Consider the following 20,513-nt stretch of genomic DNA (forward strand, 5'->3'; position numbering starts at 1 on the left):
TGAAAATGTGAGTTTGTTTTTTCTAGTGTCAGAAACTATCACTGTCGTTTTATCTAAACGTCACGTTACATGTTGTCGTTTAGTTAAACGGCAAGAATTATTGTCATTTGCTTCTAAAGTTCTTATCTTTTGACGTCCTTGTGGTTTTCATGAATTTGAAACAACTTTGCCACATATCATGCGTCTTATTTTACAACTTCCATTTGTCACTCAACTATTTGGATGGAGATTGTTTTCAAATAATTTGAATGAATAAGGCTTTTAATGTGGGTTCTAGCTGATTCAACTGACAAAATCTTTAATAGTTGTGTAAAGTTGTGATTCACAACTAAGTTTTATGTTGGCTTTATTCCATGACAAAAAATGTTGTAATTGCATTAATTTTGTTTTTTGTGAATTTTATTGTATTGGGTTTAGTATTAAGTTGGTGAAGAATCAAGCATAAAACAAAAATCAGTGTTATTTCACAACTAACTCGCAAGAAGCTCACGAGTAAAGCAACCCGCAAAAATGCCATGTGAGAAGCACATACTGGAAGCTGAAGAGTTAAGTGCCAGCTGCATTTCACGAGTGTTTTACGAGATAGGCCATTTCGCGAGATACCTACGAAACATTCTGCTTGGAGGATTTTAAGAGTGACTTTCTTACCCTTCGTTCATATTATATACACCATCATTACCCACAAAAGTATAAGAGGTTGTTCAGAGAGAAAAACTCTAGATAAGTTTTCTATAACATAACACATCCATCTTTTAGAGAGAGAGCTACTTATCCTTAGTTAAGGCGGGATTTAAACCTTAGATCTCTTATATAACGTGAAAGCGCTTGGATTTGTGCTAAAATACACGAGCTTGTTTAAACCCCAAATTTTAAATTACCGCTAAATTGCTTTTACTCTTACTTAAACAAAGTACGAAATAGGAATAAATGTACGCAATGAACTGATAACTACTCTAGTGCATAAACATGAACAACAAATAATAAAAGTAAAGCACAAGAGTAAGAAAAGAGAGATGCAACCATAAGATAACATCAAGACGTGTTATCGAAGAAAAAACCGAAGAACTTGGCGAAAAATCTCTTCGCGGCCCTCCAAGTCGAAATTGATCCACTAGAGAATAAAGTTGGAGTACACGAATAACAAAAAACCCTCCAAGCCTAATCTACCCAATATACTTGAGCCTTCCAAGCTCCTGCTACCAACGGACTTCTCAGAGTCATGTATTCTCTAGCTTTTCGGATCCTGCAATACACCTGATTGCATCTGCCAAGTCTCACTAGCTTCTTTTGGCAAATTCCCAAAACTTCCCAAGCTCCAAAACCCTCTTTATACTCTGAAAATGTGTGAGCTATGTTTGGGTACAAATCTCCTCTCAATGTATAGCAATAGGAGAGGGAAGGCTTTTAATAGTGCTTCAATATATTCCAATTTATTGCTAATATGTTATTAAAAAGAAATAGATTTTTGTGACATAGTTCATCTCTCCTAATGCTTGCGACTTCCCATAGGCCTCCACTCTTTTAAAGCTTCTCATAAGTCATAATGATGTTCAAACTAATTCAACATACCAAAATCTTGTAATTTAATGACATAATGTATTCTCTTTTATTAGAATAACTATGGTTTAAATTCTCCTTTATTCTATGGAATTATTAAAAAGAAAACTAATTCAATTCTAAATTCTATAATAAAAAAAAAGTAGCATTTCAATCTTTCACTAGACTATTTTACTTTTTATTTATCTACAAGACATTCTAAATTCCATGGACGTATAGTGCAGTAAATATAATCCATTAAACTCACTATTTAGGCGTCCCCCGATGCTACTTTTCAGACCAATCACGTGTAGCCCGTTATAAGAAACAGGATCTACACTTTACTCGCCCGAATAATGAGTTTTAAATAGAGCCTACCTGGTTCAGTTAATTAGGCTTTGAAAGCTAGATAAACGAAGGAAATCAGAGCGTGTGATAAAAGCAGTTTCGATTCCTCTTCAAATCAAATCTGGTCCCATGTGGAGCGTGTACTCATGTGTCCCCATCTCCCCTCACTCTTTTTCTGATTCCAAAAACTTCTCAAACTCAAAAAACACAGCTTTGGGAATGAAAAAGCCTCACTATAAAACTAATACAAACAAAGAACACAAAGTGGATAACTGTTTAAAAGTAGCAATATCAACGAATCAAAGCCCCATTCGGCCTTTACCGAAAATGTAAACCAAACCGACCCTTTTCGTACTTACTCACCTCCCTCGTGTCCTCTTGCTTCTACATCCACGTCTCCTCATGGCTTCACAAACAATTCTCTCTCTCTCTTCAAACAAGTACATATACATCAACAACAACAACAACAACAACAATCCCAAGTCTCTAACTTTAAGCCCCTTCAAACCCAGTTTTCTTTTTTTCAAGTAGTATTAGAGGTGTAAGATTTTTTTTTAATAGACATGAGGCTATATGTGTACGTGTTGGAGGCCAAGGATTTGAGTGTGAAGGACTCGTACGTGAAGCTTCAGGTTGGGAAGCACAAGTCCAAGACTAGGATTTTGAGGAACACCATGATGCCAGTTTGGAATGAAGAGTTTGTGTTCAGGGTCCATGACACGGATGAAGAGCTTGTTGTGTCTTTGTTTCACCATGATGATGAGCCTAGAGTATTCCATGGCTCAAGGGATTTGGTGGGTCGGGTTCGAATTCCTGTCTGGTCCATTGCTGCTGAGGAAAATCATACCTTGCTGCCTACATGGTTTCCACTTGAAAGGCCTAAGGCTGGGAAATTTATTAATGAAGATTATGGTTAGTACCTCTCTCAGTACTATTTCTTTTATTATGTTTTAAGCAATTGGTTTCAATATTGTGCAACAAGTCAATGTGAAATGTTAACAAATGTATTAACTACATTGGTTTTAGAACTATTTTTAAAAATATTCTATGCGAAAATGATTAACAATTAATTGTGTTGACAATTTTTTATATTTCCTATAAAAGTGGCGTCAAACTTTCCTAAAATAGTTTATCAACAATTAAGGGCATTTGTTAATAAAGCGATAACATTTGAAAAAAAATAGTAAATAAATACAATTAGTGAGAAGCAAATTATGCAGATTTCATGTATGCGAGGGACGCTTGGAAATTTCGTTCTTCTTTTCTACTCATGATTTAGGAGATCCAATTTTGTTGTCTTATGGTATAGGAAAAAGGTGACCCTCTTTCCTATTGTGAATTTATTATCTTAGGTAACAAAATGCACTATGGCTTTTGTCTAAGCTTGGGATCCTGTTGTTTGCCCTTAAATTTGTAGTTTCCATATTGGTTATTACTTATTTGTAATTAACCCGAGGGACAGTATGTCAATGGCATAACATTTGAAGGCTAGATTGATGGAGTGGTAGTTGTCATGACCGGTTCTGTTGTCATTTCAATCAAAGTTTTGAATGAGGTCTTTAGGGTGGTGTGGTTTTTGCTTTCTAGGCATCTTGGGGAACGTTTGTTTTAGGTTTGTCATAATTTTGCCCCTTGCATACAGGGAAAATTCTTCTAACCATTTCTCTTCATGGAAAAGGCCATGATTCTTTGACCAAGCAACCCCATTATGTGCATTCGAATGTCAAAATTGAGGACCATAAAGAATTAGAAGGTCCTCCTCATATATCAAGTCAGGACATAGTTGGCTCAAAAGCTCCAAGACGAAAGATGGCAGAAGGGAAAAATTTGATGAAGGCGGTTGCTAGCCGTCTAGAGAGGCTATTCAGTAAGAATGAAGAAGCCCCAAGAAACGGTGATTCTATGGAGACGTCCAGTACATTATCTGATTATGAGGATTGCATGGAAGAACATCCCTCTACTTTTAGTTTTGAAGAAGGAATTGATACAATGCAGTCAAGAAACAATGGACAAGAAATGCCTGAAAACCTGCAGGGTGGCATTCTTCTAGATCAGATATATGCAGTACCACCCTATGATCTAAATGCATTTCTTTTTGTTCCTGATTCACAGTTTAGAAAAGAATTAGCTGAACTACAGGGAACAACAGATGTGCAAGAGGGGTGTTGGATTTGGAAATCAGGAGAAACATCATGTCTGACACGAAATGTTTCCTACACAAAAGCTGCATCAAAGTTAGTCAAGGCTGTTAAGGCCACAGAGGAGCAAACCTATATCAGAGCAGGTGGAGGGGAACTTGCTGTATTAGTAAGTGTAAGTACACCTGAAGTTCCATATGGGAATACATTCAAGGTGGAGTTGCTTTACAAGATAATGTGTGGACCAGCTTTATCCTCAGGAGAAGAATCCTCCCATCTTGTTGTGTCTTGGGGCATCAACTTTCTCCAAAACACAATGATGAGAGGTATGATTGAAGGAGGAGTTCGGCAGGGACTGAAAGAGAGCTTTGAGCAGTTTGCAAACTTGCTTGCTCAGAATTTTAAAACGTTGGATTCCATGAACTTATCCAACAAGGATGATGTGCTGGCAACTTTGCAAACAGAACATCAATCAGACTGGAATTTGGCAACTGAATACTTCTGGAATTTCACTGTTGTTGCAACCATTGTTATGGTTTTGTATGTTCTAGTGCATATTCTACTTTCTGAGCCCAGGAAAATACAAGGCTTGGAATTTAATGGAATTGATTTGCCAGACAGCATTGAGGAGCTTATTACTTGTGGATTCTTATTCATTCAGTTGGAGCGAGTTTATAACATGATCTCACGCTTCATACAAGCTAGGTTTCAGAGAGGTAACAAATTATGCTACCTAGCTCATATCTTATTAACCAACTGGAATCTAAAGCACTTTCACACTTGGTACCACTTTTCCAACTTTGACCTGGGATTCACTTATTTTTCACTTTGATTTATACAGGAAGTGATCATGGAGTTAAATCCCAAGGTGATGGTTGGGTTCTTACCATAGCTTTAATTGAAGGGATCAACTTAGCATCCTTGGAATCAACAGAGTTTTGCAATCCCTATGTGGTTTTCACCTGCAATGGTAAAACAAGGACAAGCTCTGTCCAGCTCCAACCTCGCGAGCCTCAATGGAATGGTGAGACCATTAAATGCTGGATTTGTTCTATTGTTTTTGAATTATTTTTCCATTGACATGTGTTCATCCAAATTTTACCGCAAGGCTGATCTTTATAAAATCATGCAGAGATACTTGAGTTTGATGCTATGGAAGAACCGCCATCAGTTTTAGATGTGGAAGTTTTTGATTTTGATGGTCCCTTTGACCAAAGCCCCTCACTTGGGCATGCTGAGATCAATTTTTTAAAACACACATCTACTGAACTCGCGGACATGTGGGTGCCCCTTGAAGGAAAGTTTGCTCAGTCTTCTCAGTCAAAATTGCACTTGAGAATTTTTTTGGACAATAACAATGGAGTTGAAAAAATTAGGGAGTATTTGACCAAGATGGAAAAGGAAGTTGGGAAGAAGGTAAGCACTTAATATACCTTCTTATTTGATTATCTTTTGTAATTTATATGTGAATGCATATGATGAGATCTAGTTCAGTTTTATCCAACCTCTACTCATGCATAACAATTTTTCTGTCATGGTGGTGCTAGTTATTTAGCATTTTGCCGTTGAACCTGCCAGCCTTTTTATTTTTCTGTCAGAATTGTCAATCTAATGGCTTGTTGGTTGCTTGACAGTTGAATCTACGATCACCTCACAAGAATTCAACATTCCAGAAACTGTTCAGCTTGCCACCAGAAGAGTTTCTCATCAGTGACTATGCATGCTCTTTGAAGAGAAAAATGCATCTACAGGTACTAGATATATTCACCATGGGAGTACGTGTCTGTTTAAGGAATGGTTTTAAACTAAACTCAGAGTGCACCAAAAAATGAGCTTGTTAAAGTTGGTCTAGTGGTCTTATTAAGTAGACAGTTGCAGAGCTCAATCAAATACTATACAGTGATGAAGTTGGCATTGACAATGATATAGTAACTTCTATCCATAAGGTGTATACAAGTTCCATGCATTGAACTTGTATTCATAGAATATTAAGCATATCTTGGCCATGTAATATGAAATACCTCAATGCTGTACTAAAATAGAAATCAAAGACTAACCGAGTATTAAACTAACAAAGCACCTCGTTGAAATAAATCAAAACCAGAATGGTATTATTTAAATTGCAAGTAGAACACAGTGAGATGATTTTATGCTTGGCGAAAGTCCCTCCTGTTTGTTTAGTTAAGAGTATAAAATAGTTCTAGTGGCCAACTCTACCCGATTGTATTTGCTTTTTAGTTTACCAGGTTATTTCTGTCTCTGTAACTTGAAGTTAAGGATGACTTTTGGTGCAGGGAAAGCTCTTTCTATCAGCAAGAATTGTGGGGTTTTATGCCAATTTATTTGGACATAAAACCAGTTTTTTCTTTCTTTGGGAGGATATTGAAGCTATCCAAGTGCTTCCTCCGACCCTGGCATCTGTGGGTAGCCCTACTTTGGTCTTAGTTCTACGGAAGGGTCGAGGTCTTGATGCAAGGCATGGTGCAAAATCTCAAGATGAAGAAGGCAGACTCAAATTTTATTTCCAATCATTTGTGTCATTCAATGTTGCTAGCAGGTAGTAGTGTAATGAAATGCTTCACAAAAGCATTCTCATAATTGAACTTAAAAAAAAATTATCTAATTTGCACACTTCTATAAATGTGAAATTTGATGATTCACCATGTTGTACTCATAGAACAATTATGGCATTGTGGAGAACAAGAACATTGACCCCTGAGCAGAAAGAACAAATTGCAAAAACGCAGGAGGATCAAGATGAGAGGTCCATCATACTTGAAGATGCAGGGTCCATTCTGGATGCTGAAGATGCATCCAGAGTTGATGCAGGATCAAGTCTGGATGCTGAAGATGCAAATATATCCAAGTTTTACAATGCAGAACTTCCTGTCAATGTGAGTGGTCTATTCTCCCATTCGCTTCTCCATATCTTCATTAAGCATTCAAGATGGTCCTCCTCTAACATCTATTCTTGTTTTGAACCCAAATATTAAAACTATAGATTCACGTCCATTAATAACACACACTATTTCTTTAGAAGCTGCTAAGTTTGGCAGCTGGTGCTAACACTACCTTACCTTATTCACCCCCCCCCCCCTTTTTTTCTCTTTGATGAACTCTTTTTTTGGTGCTGAAAGTTTGTTGGGTAATGGTGCAGATAAAATCATTGATGGATATGTTTGATGGAGGAAAGTTGGAGCATAAAATTATGGGAAAATCTGGTTGTCTTAATTATACAACTACCACATGGGAACCGGTGAAGCCTGATGTTTATGAACGACGTCTGTCTTACAAGTTCAATCGCCATGTCTCAGCTTTTGGAGGGGATGTCACATGCACACAACAAAAGTTTCCAATTGCTAAAAATGAAGGGTGGATTGTCAATGAAGTTATGGCTCTACATGGTGTCCCATTTGGCGATCACTTCCGTGTATGTGACAAAAACTTGGAAACTTTTAATCTTACAATCCGCCATTTATTGCTCCATTTTGTTTTCAGTCAACTTCTTGTGTACTTAACGAACCTAACAAAGGAGTAACAATGAATGAAATATTTTTCTTCTTGTGATGCCTTTTACATGCAGGTTCACTTTAGGTACCAAATTGAGAAATCTCCCCTTGCTCATTGCGCGTGTAAGTGTGATGTTTACATGGGTATTACCTGGCTTAAAAGCACCAAGTTTCAGCAGAGGATCACCCGGAACATAACTGAGAAGTTTACCAATAGACTGAAGGAGATATTTGAACTTGCTGAAATAGAGATTCTCTTTGCAAACTCATCAGGATAGTTCCATTTGGTACATATTACATACTTTGAGCTCCTGTCATTCAATGTGCTTTTCTATGGAAAGCTGAAAGTGCATAATGTTGAAGTAAATACAAAACATTTTTAGAACAAAACATGTTCCAAGGAATTTTGCCAAGTGTATCCAATGCTCTAACTTACCATTTCATTCTTGTATTTCTTTTAATTTTGGATAGGATAGAATGACATAGAAAAATAACCGTGAAGGACCCCATAGTTTTAGCATTTTAGGACTAAGGCATTGTTATTACTATTATTGTTGTTTTTTCTGTTATTCTAGAGAATTATGATTTATTAGGTTTTGGATATTGAAAGAAGGTAGTCAAATAATCTATGTTAAACATTCGTATTAACTTGTGCAAAAATTTGTCTATTTTAGCATAAAAACATATTTTTTCTATTTTAGATAGAGACTTTTCAAAATATATCATATCAAATTATCTATTTTACATAACGTTTCATTAATATATTATTTTATAAATTGTTTTTTTTTTTTTATATATATTATACACCATTAATGTGAGTGTTGAGTGTTCTCAGGTACCAAACTATGCCATGGAGTACTAGTCCATATACTATTCATAAAAAAAAGGTCTTTTAAGAACTCATTGAAAATTTGTAGAGTTCTAGCGCGTTTCAAAGCAATTCTTGGCCAATACAAGTCAAGTGGGCAAGAAAGCAATTGAAGATGACTGACGAGTAATGCCCAATAAAAAGAGTGCCTTTTGGGGGGAGGTGAATGATTTCACCCAAAAGGTAACTATTGGGGATTTTCACTTTGATTATGATAACATAATCTTTGGTTAAGTCTCAAAGTTGTCAATTCATTCACTTCATAGTCATTATGGGTGGAGTTACAAGTAACAACTGAGTCAGCACTAATCTTTTTTTCTTTTTTTTTTTGGATACAGAGTCAGCACTAATCTACTTTCTCTAAACCTGTGGAGTTCCAATGAAAATAAATACAATCAATGACTAATTTTAAAGTTTAATCTTATGAATTTTCCATAAGCCCTTATAATTCAATTGATTGACACATTCCGATATTTCTAATGAAGACATTCAATGTTCAAATTTTTACACCCATTACAATCAAATTATAGAAAAATGAAATCTCATGGATTTTTTTTTTTTATGGATTTAGAATAAGACATTATTTTTTTCTTTTTGGGCAGCAAATAAGTTTTACTAGTTCCATCATGATGTTTCTCCCTTCATCATACTTGTATGGGCTTTCATCGACCTATTAGAATCAGGTCTAAATTTTTTATATTTTTCTTTTCATATACTCAACCCCTTCAAATTTAAAAACTGCTATTATGGAGAATGGGCATGCAATAGCAGTGACTAACACAAATCTACATTGCCTTTTGGAACATCTCAAGGGAGTCATTATTGAAAAAGTTTAAAAAAAGAATTGAATAAGCTCTCAGCTATTAATCATGCTCAAAGGGAGACCTAGCTAGGTCAAAACCAGCTTCTGGTTTTTTTTAAATGAACTTCTGCAGAAAAATATGCTTTTCACTCCCAACAGAAATAACTGAAAAATAAATAAATTAAAGAATAGTGTTTAATAATTGTCATGTTCATCATTGGCCCCATTGCTACCAAAAGTTATATTTTATTGACCAAAACGTGGACAACGGATGGCGATTCAGATTTTAATGAAAGAAAAAGTAGTATTTATAGCTACAATATTCAAGAATACTGACAAAAAGATCCTCTTGGAACTTTTTGATCTTTCAAAATTAATAATATTTCAATTTTCAACAATAATTTCATTTACCCATCTCTCAAAGATTCTTTTTTTTTTTTTTTCAAATACTTATTTTTACAGTAATATTCAGTTTCAAATCCCTCCTAATAATTGAATTAAAAAAAAAATCGAGATTTTAAGTCACAATTTTAGTTGTTTTTAGATGATGTGTGTGAAACGATTTTGTATATCAATGGGTGTTTTATGATATTTTCATGAATACCTTTTTATGTATAATAAACACATAATTTTTTTAAAAAACAATAATATTATTTATGAATTAAAAAATATATATAATTACATTTATGGAATAAAAAAAATTAAAAACTTCACCACCAGAAATTTCTAGAATTCAATAACTAATTTTGGTAACAGATAGGTTTCCAAAAAAAAACAGAAAAGAAGCTAACAGATAGCAACGAAACCGCACCCTAGTCACACGCTTTCTAGATCAACCGTATTCCCCGAATCGCCACGTGGAAATCAAAACCCTACAAATGTTAACAGCGTTTCTTTCGTCAAATCTTAACCGTCAATTCTTTCGTCAGGAGCCTCACAGCGTTTCTTTCGTCAAATCCTAACCGTCAATTCCATGTCCCCAAAAAACTCCACCTTCAGGTGACTTTATCACTTCCCTCCTCAATTCTGTTATTATCCAAACCAATATCCACGCCCATTGTTTCAATCCACACTCACTCTCTCTCTTTCAGTTTTTAACGTTCAAAAAACTCCATACCAATCCAAAACCACTCCCCCACAACAACAACAACAAAAAAATGGATCCGAATCCGAAAAGTTTTCCGATTCTCTCTTATGTTTTGGCCCGACTTCCTTCTCTCGGACCCGGGTCCAAACCCGGATTTTCTACGTCCGAAGTCGATATCGAACAGCCAGCGTCGCCGCCGTCGAAATCGCTAATACCACCGCCGGCTTCGTTGTCGTCGTCGGGCGATCCGTCTTCGTCTTCCTCGGCGGCGCAAATCGAAGACGACATGCCTCACTTGGCACACCCGAAGGTGCTCGCTTCGATGACCCGGGCGATCTCCGACGTGTCGCAGACCCGATCCGTGCTGAAAACCCTAGGTCCGCGACCGGACCACGAGGCCGTCGATAAGGCGAGAGCGAAGCTGATGGATATCGAGGCTAGCCTCGCGAAGCAGCTGGAGGAGAACGTGCTGTCTCCTCGGCCGTCCGACGTGGACAGGCTGGAGTGGAGGGCGCACCTGTCGGAGCGCGAGAACGAGTGTAGGAAAGCGGCGGAGAAGGAGAAGCAGGTGTACAAGGCGGTGATTCAGCTCGAGGAGATGCACGATGCGTACGAGAGGCTTCTGAAGGAGGCGGAGGAGAGGCTCGTGAAGATTTACAGGCAGGCGGAGGAGTCGGCGGCGACGGCGACGGCGACGGAGGAGTCTGATGAGAACGCCGCGGCGGAGGATGAGGTGGTGGAGGAGGACGAGGAGCCGAATGAGGATGTGATTGGGCTTTTGCATGAGGCTTCCGGGAAAGGAGTGGAGCGGGTCAATTTGTCGGGTCGGAGGCTCCGGTTCTTGCCCGAGGCTTTCGGCCGGATTCGGAGCCTCGTCGTGCTTGACGTTTCGAGTAATCAGCTTGAGGTAATGCTGTTATTTATTTATTTTTAGCGTTTTGATTAAGTTTGTGATTATGTGATTTCTCTGATTTCAAAGTTTGCTTTTAGAATTCAATTAAGCTTTATGATTGTATTAAGGGTTCGTTTGGTTAGGCATTTTGGAAGCTATAAGCGCAATCTTAAAACCCAAAACACCGTATTGCGACAGGTTATTGGCATTTTGGAAGTTAAAAGCGCATTCTTAAAACCCAAAATACCATTTTGCAACAGCTATTGGCATTATTGGCATTTTGGAAGCTAAGGGTCCGTTCGGTTAGAGGGGTGAAAAAGTGTGAGAATGGAAAATTGTGGGAGCATGGAAAAGTGGGAGGAGGGAAAACTTTTTCCCTCGTGTGTTCAGTTGGAGGGGTGGAAAGTGGAAAACTCTTTTGTTTGGTTGGAGAGAGAAAAAAGTAGGATGAAAAATGTAATTTATATAAATTAATTATTATACTTTTATTACATAAGTGTGAGGGTAATAGGTGGTTATGAATGAGTTGGTGGGAATGGGGCATTTTTGTAAAAGTGCTACTCTAGCACTTTTTTTCCCACATTTTCCTCCCAATTTGAGAGGAAAAAGAAATGTGGGCCCGGGAAGAAAACTTCATCCTCCCTATTTTCCTTCCCCAACCGAACGATGGAAAACAACATTTTTTGCCTTATTTTCCTCTCTCTATTTTCCATCTTCCTTATTTTCACCACACACCCTTAAAGTGCGTTCTTGAAAACCCAAAACAAAGAGAGATTTTTCAACCCCTTGAAAAGTATGGGTTTTCTTCTCTCTACAAATGGTTCATATAACACAATGTAGAGTTACGTTCCAGATAAAATATTTATGTAATGTCAAGATTTTACCAAAAGAAGCAATCTACACAGAAATGTGGTTTTCTTTGGCACCAAGTACTAAAGGTACCCTTTTATTTATCATAATAAGAACAAACAATAAATTTAGCCCACATGTGATATCCTGATTGGTAGGCCTTAGGTTGTGCTCCCTCATGGGTTTGGGATTTGAGTGTCAGGATTATTCAATGCATGGTTCTTGGGGGTGGGGTATGGTTCTTGGGGGTGGGGTCGTGCATTTGGGGTTGATATGGGTGGGTCCAAATTTCTTTACCTTGAAGAGGTTCCTAGTAATCGAAAAAGATTATCTTCACTGTTCAACTCCATCTCATCGAGTCTAATTGTCTATCATAAGTAATATCAGTGTACAATGAATCCATAAAAAAAATCCATCTGTGCTAAATTCAATCATTGAACGCTCTAACGAATTAGTAGATCTAATAGCGAGATCTATCCTCCTTTATTGAAAACAACAGAGAAGATACCATGTAAGATCTTCTAATCGCTTTAGAAGTCCTAAACTGTTGGTTTTTGTAGGAGAGCACACCTCATTCCAATGCACTAAAATGAATCAAATTTGAATTATTCATCTCTCCCACCCTATAGAAAATTCCGATGAATCTTTCCTATTCTTTTAGCTACATGTGTAGGAATATTAAACAAAAAGGAAGTTGGTTGGAAGGTTAGATAATGTGGTTGTAAGGTTATATGACTTCCCTTAGACAAATATAATTTTTCCTACTTATTGGTAAAAAGATTAGGATCAATAGAAGACTATGCACTAAACTGAATCAAATTTGAATTATTCATCTCTCCCACCCTATAGAAAATTCCGATGAATCTTTCCTATTCTTTTAGCTACATGTGTAGGAATATTAAACAAAAAGGAAGTTGGTTGGAAGGTTAGATAATGTGGTTGTAAGGTTATATGACTTTCCTAAGACAAATATAATTTTTCCTACTTCTTGATAAAAAGATTAGGATCAATAGAAGACTCCAAATCTAAGTTGCACCGACAGGGACACGGGTACGGATACGGAGGTACGGCAATTTTCAATTTTTGAAAAATATGGGTATGACACGACATGGGTATGGCAATTTTATATATATATATATATATATATATATATATATATATATATATATTAACAACAATTATTTTCATTGATATATAAAATAAATACTATTAAAAGATTTTCTTTAGGGAGAAACTTTTATCAGATTAATATATTATTTTAGTAATCATTGTACACGATTCTTTAAAAAAAAATTATTGTGTATAATGTTTAAATAAAAGTTACTCACAACTAAAACATTTAAATATTATTTATTGTTTTTCTTTTCTTTATTCACTCAACCACTACTCCCTATGCCTAATAGCCTGTCACTCCAAGTTCCAATATGTCCTTGGTTTTTCAGTCTACTTCACACAAATTTTGGATAGAAATTACTACTTTACAGTTCACACTCCTTATCTCTCATACTTTCAAATTTTTTTCAATCTCTTAACTCTCTTCAGTTCACACATTTACAGATCTATCTTGTTGTCTCTTTCAATTCCATGGTTTCACTTTCATCTCTCTCTCTCTCAGCCCTGTTTCTCAACACACTGTCGCCCACTGCCAGTGTGAGGAAGAAAAAGAGATGGAAAGACACAGCTCAGTCTGGCGTTAGGAGAGAGAAATCGGCGTTTTTGTGTGTAAGTTCGATACCGTCCGGTATCTATTAATTTCAAAATTCGGTATTTATCCCGGTATGGCCGATATTTACACCGGCACGAAACTTCAGTGTTTCTGTACCTGTCTACTGACTGGTACAATATATACGGGCCATACCGGCTGAAACAATACAAAATCGTCTTCCTTGATCCACGACGTGTCGGCGTCATGTCGGAGAAGAAAATAAAAAGACACCGCTCGGACACCAGAGTCTAGCGAGTCTTGCCGATATCAGTGTCCAACACATGTCGGACACCGGTACTTCGCCAAAAATGGCATGTCGGTGCAACCTAGCTCCAAACTTTTGGCACTAAGGCTTGGTTGTTGTTGTTGTAGTATTGATGAAAAGATATGGGAGAATCGTTGAGATTATTTGTTCATGTGCAAAGGAGAGCAATTAATGTACCAATAAGGAACAAAGTTGATTCAAGTTGAGAGAATGAAAACAAGGTGAAGGAAGGTCTAAACTAGCATTAGTAGTAGTAAAAAAGGACATGTCTATTGAGGTGGTGATAGGAAAGTATGATTTTGGATGGCATAGAATTAGGAAAAAGAATATATGTGGTCGGCCATGATTAGTACATTGAGGATACATAACCAAGATACATAACTGAGCCAAGTTTTGGGACTTAGGCTTGGTTGTTGTTGTTGTTGTAACTAATCTTTTCTCCATCTTTTCATGAACCATGTTTCAGACTGCAATATTTTTATATGATGAACCCACCTTATAGCCGAATAGTGCAGCCAACACAGCCAGATTTTCAACATCCCCCCAGTTACCATCTTGCCTTTACTCAAGTCAATCGCTACTTGTAACTGCTTTCAAACATAAGTGTAGCACAGATGTGCTTTAGAAGCTGAAGAATCACAAAACAAAATCGTATCAACATACAACTCAAGATTTCCATAATTAGAATAAACAACGAAGGAAATAAAGATCTCCTCATCTCAACTCTTTAGTACAGTACTATTAAAAAACTTGAGGGGGTATCATTAATTAACATTAAAAATCTCACAGTAGAGATACAAAATGCAATCTACTTCCTCCACTTCTCTCCAAAACCTAAAGGCTCAAGTACAGAAAGTTAGAAACTATTCGCTATACCAGCATAAGAAATCCCAGTGGTTTGGATTATCAAAAAAGAAAAAAAAGAAAAAGAAAAAGAAATCCCAGTGGTTTGGAAACATAGGAAAACAAAAGTAAAATAAATAATGTCTATGTGTTCAAATGCTTTAAATATGTTGAGGCTTGGTTACATCAGTAACAACTCATCTTGTACGTATTTTCAGCAACTTTTCTGGCCTAAGTTTCACCTTTAAAGGTCCATTTTAATATTTCTTTGTTTTTTCCCTCCCAATATCCAAAGGTTGACTATTTCACCTGAATTTCCACTTCTTCTCCTTTTTTTTTTTTTTCCCTCTTGTTAAATGATATGCTTCATGTTGTTTTGTGCTTGGCTGCTGTTGTGCTAACCTTCAAGGCTTAAAAAGAGTCAACATGGTGCAATCATACTAGGCAAGATAGGATCATAGTACCATGGGTGTAATCTGGTCAAGAGACAGTGAATGTGGCTCATGTTTCACAAACCTCTCTCACCTATTATTGTTTTCACAAGGGTTTTATGTGGAATAACTGAAAGCATAAGTGTATCATGGACAAGTAATTATCAGTGTTCAATTATTTTGGACCAGCAAGGAATTTATTAGATTGTGGAATCCTTGAACGGAGATGTTCCAGTTTCTGAAATGTGCAATCATTTGTTGATCCAATAGTATATTAGAGTAGCCTATCATACTAGTTACTCGCTGTTTATTATTATTTATCAGTAAGCATGCCGGTTACTCTCTATTAAGTGTCTTACACTTCCAATTTAATCACATATTCGAATTCAAGTTTTGTTAGGACCATCTAGAACTGATAGATTAAGCATTCTTTTGCCAAAATTGTTAAAATTAGCACTCCTTGTGTTAGCTATAGAGCAATCATTTTCTGTTCATGTCTATGTTGAAGCTTATTAACAAATAGTTTCCTCTTTCTTGATTTTTAGTATATTATGTAAGTAACTTCTTTTTTGTGAAAATTGATCAGTAATGGGACCATGAACACATTCCCACCCCTGAAATCTGCACATTTGCTGGACATTAATTTTTTTTGTACATATCAGTTACAATTGTTTAACACAAACTTCTCTTTGCATCATTTCTTCTTCTTCTTCTTTTATAATAAAAAAATCAAGTATTGCATGATTAACTTATCACAATGCACCGACAATAGTTTACTGGGTTTATTGCTGTCCCTAATTAATTTTTGTGTGAAAGTAACAGTTCATCCCTGACTCCATAGCGGGACTAGAAAATCTGGAGGAGCTTAACGCCGCATCTAATCTTTTGGAGATACTGCCTGATTCTATTGGATTGTTGCAAAAATTGAAATTTCTAAATGTCTCAGGAAACAAGCTAGTTGCCCTTCCTGACACCATCTGTCATTGCAGGTTATTATTATTGCCAAAGAAAAGGGGAAAAAAAAATTAAAGTGACACATGTTTTTCCTTTACTTTTCGAAATATTTAGTTTTATTTCTTGAATAATTCAGGTCATTGGTGGAGTTAGATGTGAGCTTCAACAATCTTGCATATTTGCCAACAAACATCGGTTATGAATTGGTATTTCTACAAAAGCTTTCAATCCAGTTGAACAAGATTCGTTCCCTTCCCTCTTCTGTATGTGAGATGAAGTCTTTACAATCTCTCGATGCTCATTTCAATGAGCTCCATGGCCTCCCATCCATGATTGGAAAATTGACTAGCCTGGAAATTCTCAACCTCAGCAGTAACTTTAGTGACCTGACAGAACTTCCTGACACTTTTGGCGATTTGACCAACCTCAAGGAACTTGATCTCAGCAACAATCAAATTCATGCTCTTCCCGATACATTTGGTCGGCTTGATAATTTGACCAAACTCAACCTGGAGCAAAATCCTCTTGTAATCCCACCAGCGGAGGTTGTCAAGGAAGGGGTCGAAGCTATCAAAGTTTTCATGGCTAAGAGGTGGCTAGATATACTGGTGGAGGAAGAAAGGAAAAGCATGCTTGAAATGCAAGAACAGACTCAGACTGGATGGTTGACTCGCAGCACCTCCTGGTTGAAAAATTACGTTACAAATGTTTCAGAATACTTGGGATCTCCCAGGGGGGGATCTCCTAAAGACCCGTTTCTTGATCAGCAGCTATGATGCTCTGATAATTCATGACTCGTTTTGAGTGTCACACTTTTCTTCGCTCAAATGCCAAAGCTAAGGAAGATCAAACTGGTGGCTTTGGTCTGCTGCAATTTTCTACTGCATCCATATCTTACTAAATTTTGTTCTTTTTTTTTTCCAGTTCAAATGTTTGGAAATATGAGTTTTGTAGGAAAAAATAATAGGTAGCCTGATGTGCATACTGTTTCTGATGACAACAGTTGAATGCTTATAGTTGTACTTGTACATTCACTATATCTGGAGTGTCTAATTTTGGCAGCTGTCTTGCAATTTTCATTACCTTAATCAAAATTGTTTCAACTGCTTTTATAGAACATCATGCATCGAGGAGCTATCTCATCACTCTTAGAGCACTCACAGCAGTGGTGCTATATAGGTATATTGCTATTTTTTAACTTCTCAAACACAAAAAATGATGCTCCAGCAGTGGAGCTATAGCAAAAAAATTTTTGCTTCCAACTACAGTGCACATCTAAAGATAGATGTGCACTGTAGCTCAAAGGTAAAAAAAAAATTATTATTTTATTAAATTTCTCTCTCTCTCTCTCTCTTTCATTTAAAAAATATTTTCTCTTTCTTTCTTTTTCTCACTCTCTCCGGCTTTTCTTCTTTCTTCATTTTTCCTTCTGTCTCTCTTTTTTTTTTTTTTTTTTTTTCCCTCATCTACTCTCTGCTTCGCCGACCTGTTCTTCGCCAGTCTTCGCCAACCTGTTCTTCGCCGATCTTCGCCGACCTGTTCTTCGCCGACCAGTCCTCCATTTCACCGCCGATCCTCATCTTCATCGCCCACGTCACCGTCCCATGCCGCCGACTCATCTCGCCCAGTCCTCCATCTCACCGCCGATCCAAGCTCCATTGCCGATCCAAGCTCCATCGGCACCGCCTTCATCGAACTCAAGAACGCCGTGGATTTCGTGGCGTGGCTGTGGCTGGATTTCGTGGGTTTCTTTGTGGCTGTGTTGGTGTGGTGGTTTGTGATGGTTTTTCTCTGTGATTTGTGTGGGTTTGTTGGTGTGGGTTTCTCTGTGATTTGTGCGGTGGTTTTTGGCTAATTTGGATTTTTGGCAGTGGTTGTGGGTGGTTGTTGGCTTGCTAGTTGTTGTTGGATGGTTGTGGGCGGTTGATCTTGGTTGGTTGGCAGTGGTGGTGGATCGGTTTGTGGTGTTTTTTTGTTTTGTGGGGTGTATTATTTTATTGTAATAGAAATATTATTTTATTATGATGTTTATATTATTTTATTGTATTGAAAGTTAAAATAGATCCACTGCTGCAGCATGTTTTGTAAAGTGTATAGGTAAAATAGATAAAGTAATTTTTTGTAGAGTTATATTGCTAAAATTTTAGCTCCACTGCTGTGGATGCTCTTATATATTGGCTCATCGATGAAATGATCAAAAACGTATTTATAGCTTTTGTATCCGAGATGGGTATTTTCAGTCGCTACTAAAAGGGATGTCCAATAAATTTGGCCCGTTAAATTTTTTTTGCTTTTTGTTGTTGTTGCTGTCTTCTCTTAAATGTATGCGTAAATTGTAATATATATAAGATCATGTAGCAAGTATAAATTAAAGATTCCGGAGGGGTGGGTGAGATAACTATCCATAGGGTGCTTTCTCAAAAAAAAAAAAAAAAAAAAAAACTATCCATAGGGTGATCTGATCTGATTTTTTTTTTTTTGGTCTTCACATATACATATTTTGAAAAATATTCTCATCAAATCTCTACTTTCCTATTATGATGACTTCCAGTCTTCCACCATCAAAGAAAACTCATCAAATCTCTACTTTCCTATTATGATGACTTCTACCACCAAAGAAAACGTTTTTAACTCTTTTTTTTTTTTTGAGGTAGATAATGTTTTTAACTTGAGACAGTACTGTCGTAAACCCTTAGCGTGAAGATCACTCTACAAGTACAAAATTTTTGTAGGGTGGGAGGGCAAAAACCAAGATTGAAGTTTTCAAAATAAAGCTTTACACACATATATATTTAGATTAGGTTAGAGCAGAATTTTTATTTTGTATTAAAAAAATAAAAACAAAACTTGAAACAGTAGATTTGTATTCTGCATGAAATCTTCCAATCAATTCGATTATTTTAGGGGGGGGACAAAGAAGTTCCAGTTAATCCCGTTCCTAGGCTCATATTAAGGGCTTTATTATCCAATTCCAAACCGGGGAGGGGGGGAGGGGGGACAAAGAAGTTCCAGTTAATCCCTTCCTAGGCTCATATTAAGGGCTTTATATCCAATTCCAAACCAAACTAGGATTTTGCAAGTATGATTATTCCTACAAGTACGCCAAGCTAAAGGGGTGACATTATTATTTGACCTTACCCACTTTTAACAGCACTAAAGGTTGGTACCCAATTGATCAACCTCCCCATGTGCAGCATGTGCACCACATTGCTGTCAATTCCCTTTCCACTTCCAATTCTTAATCATACACCTTCACAGCAAGAACTAACAAATAATAAAAAACACATCCACAACAATCATAGGAAACCAGAAAACACCCACTAAGCACCTTCATCTTCTTCTCCTTCTACTTCATCATTATCTTCTTCTCCCCCTAATAATTTTGAGGGATCACATTAGCTTTGACACACATGAACTTGTCTAGAACCAAAACAACAACAACAAAAGCAGCAATAGTACTATTGTTGCTGTCTCTCTTTGTATCCTTCTATGTCGTTTTGTCCTACAGTAGCCAGATAACTGGATGTTCAGCCCTATATGTGTGGTTGCTACCTTATGTTGCGGTAGCTCTGATGGTAGCATTGGTAATAGTTGCAGCCCGCGCCACCATGGTGGCATGGATCACAGTTCTGGTTCTGCTAGCCTTTGCAGGAAACCGTCGCCGGGTGCTGGTTCAACATGGAAGGAAGATCACTGCTGATGTTGCAATGCACTTGGTCAAGGTTGTGCTCAAAGAAAGAGGCCTTGTTGCTGTGGCTTGTGCAACAATTGTGAGCCTGATGGCTATGATTCGCATAATAGAGGCTAAATGAAATTTCTTTGTAAATTTTTGCTTAAACATATATAAAGTGTTAGCTTGCATTTGGTTTGCAATTGAGAAATAGATCCAGATTGCATTCTTCTTTAGTTCTTCTTCTTTTCCCCCTCCTCACCAAACAAAAAGGGGTGCCAATTTTTGTGCATTGAATTATAAAATAGAGATACCTTTTCCCCATAAATTCAATATGTGATAATTTCCATGGTCTTGTCTAATTTGCATAACAAGCCAGCTTTCATTTCATCCCCCATTTCAATTCTTAGTGACTTTCTCCTCGAGTTGCTTAATTCTTTATTAGGACTTTGTTTGTATATAAAAATATCTATATTCCTATTTTAAAAAGATGATGTGGCAATACTTTGAGGGTGTAAATTAAATAGGGAGTTTTTAAGGTATCTTTAAAGAATTAATCTTTGAAAAGAAAAGTATATGCATAAGTGACGCTTGATAGATATATAATGGGTACATT

The 20,513-nt window shown here is 36.9% G+C and overlaps 3 protein-coding genes across 6 annotated transcripts; all 3 read left to right on the forward strand.

The window, feature by feature from the left end:
• Positions 1 to 2,236: 2,236 nt before the first annotated feature.
• Positions 2,237 to 8,929, forward strand: LOC142630590 (C2 and GRAM domain-containing protein At5g50170). Of its 4 annotated transcripts, XR_012843354.1 has the most exons (11): positions 2,237 to 2,796; positions 3,527 to 4,738; positions 4,864 to 5,046; positions 5,155 to 5,438; positions 5,657 to 5,773; positions 6,317 to 6,579; positions 6,700 to 6,916; positions 7,180 to 7,452; positions 7,606 to 7,818; positions 8,367 to 8,582; positions 8,738 to 8,929. XR_012843354.1 is itself a non-coding variant. In XM_075804607.1 (10 exons), the coding sequence occupies exons 1-9, from the start codon at positions 2,448 to 2,450 to the stop codon at positions 7,807 to 7,809; spliced, it is 3,102 nt and encodes a 1,033-aa protein (XP_075660722.1). In that variant the 5' UTR covers positions 2,237 to 2,447; the 3' UTR covers positions 7,810 to 7,818; positions 8,367 to 8,603. The 4 variants fall into 4 exon arrangements, 3 of the variants coding, with proteins under 3 accessions (XP_075660722.1, XP_075660721.1, XP_075660723.1); XM_075804607.1 differs by lacking the exon at positions 8,738 to 8,929 and having other exon boundaries at positions 8,367 to 8,603; XM_075804606.1 differs by lacking the exons at positions 8,367 to 8,582; positions 8,738 to 8,929 and having other exon boundaries at positions 7,606 to 8,134.
• A 1,341-nt stretch (positions 8,930 to 10,270) lies between these two features.
• On the forward strand, positions 10,271 to 17,288 carry LOC142631173 (plant intracellular Ras-group-related LRR protein 1-like). The gene is made up of 3 exons (XM_075805270.1): positions 10,271 to 11,195; positions 16,096 to 16,262; positions 16,364 to 17,288. The coding sequence occupies exons 1-3, from the start codon at positions 10,359 to 10,361 to the stop codon at positions 17,001 to 17,003; spliced, it is 1,644 nt and encodes a 547-aa protein (XP_075661385.1). The 5' UTR covers positions 10,271 to 10,358; the 3' UTR covers positions 17,004 to 17,288.
• Positions 17,289 to 19,485: 2,197 nt separating this feature from the next.
• LOC142632221 (uncharacterized) lies at positions 19,486 to 20,225 on the forward strand. Its single transcript, XM_075806644.1, has one exon. The coding sequence runs from the start codon at positions 19,638 to 19,640 to the stop codon at positions 20,037 to 20,039; it is 402 nt and encodes a 133-aa protein (XP_075662759.1). The 5' UTR covers positions 19,486 to 19,637; the 3' UTR covers positions 20,040 to 20,225.
• Positions 20,226 to 20,513: the final 288 nt, after the last annotated feature.

This window comes from Castanea sativa, chromosome 4 (genome assembly GCF_040712315.1).
Source record: "Castanea sativa cultivar Marrone di Chiusa Pesio chromosome 4, ASM4071231v1".
NCBI classification, from domain to species: domain Eukaryota; kingdom Viridiplantae; phylum Streptophyta; class Magnoliopsida; order Fagales; family Fagaceae; genus Castanea; species Castanea sativa.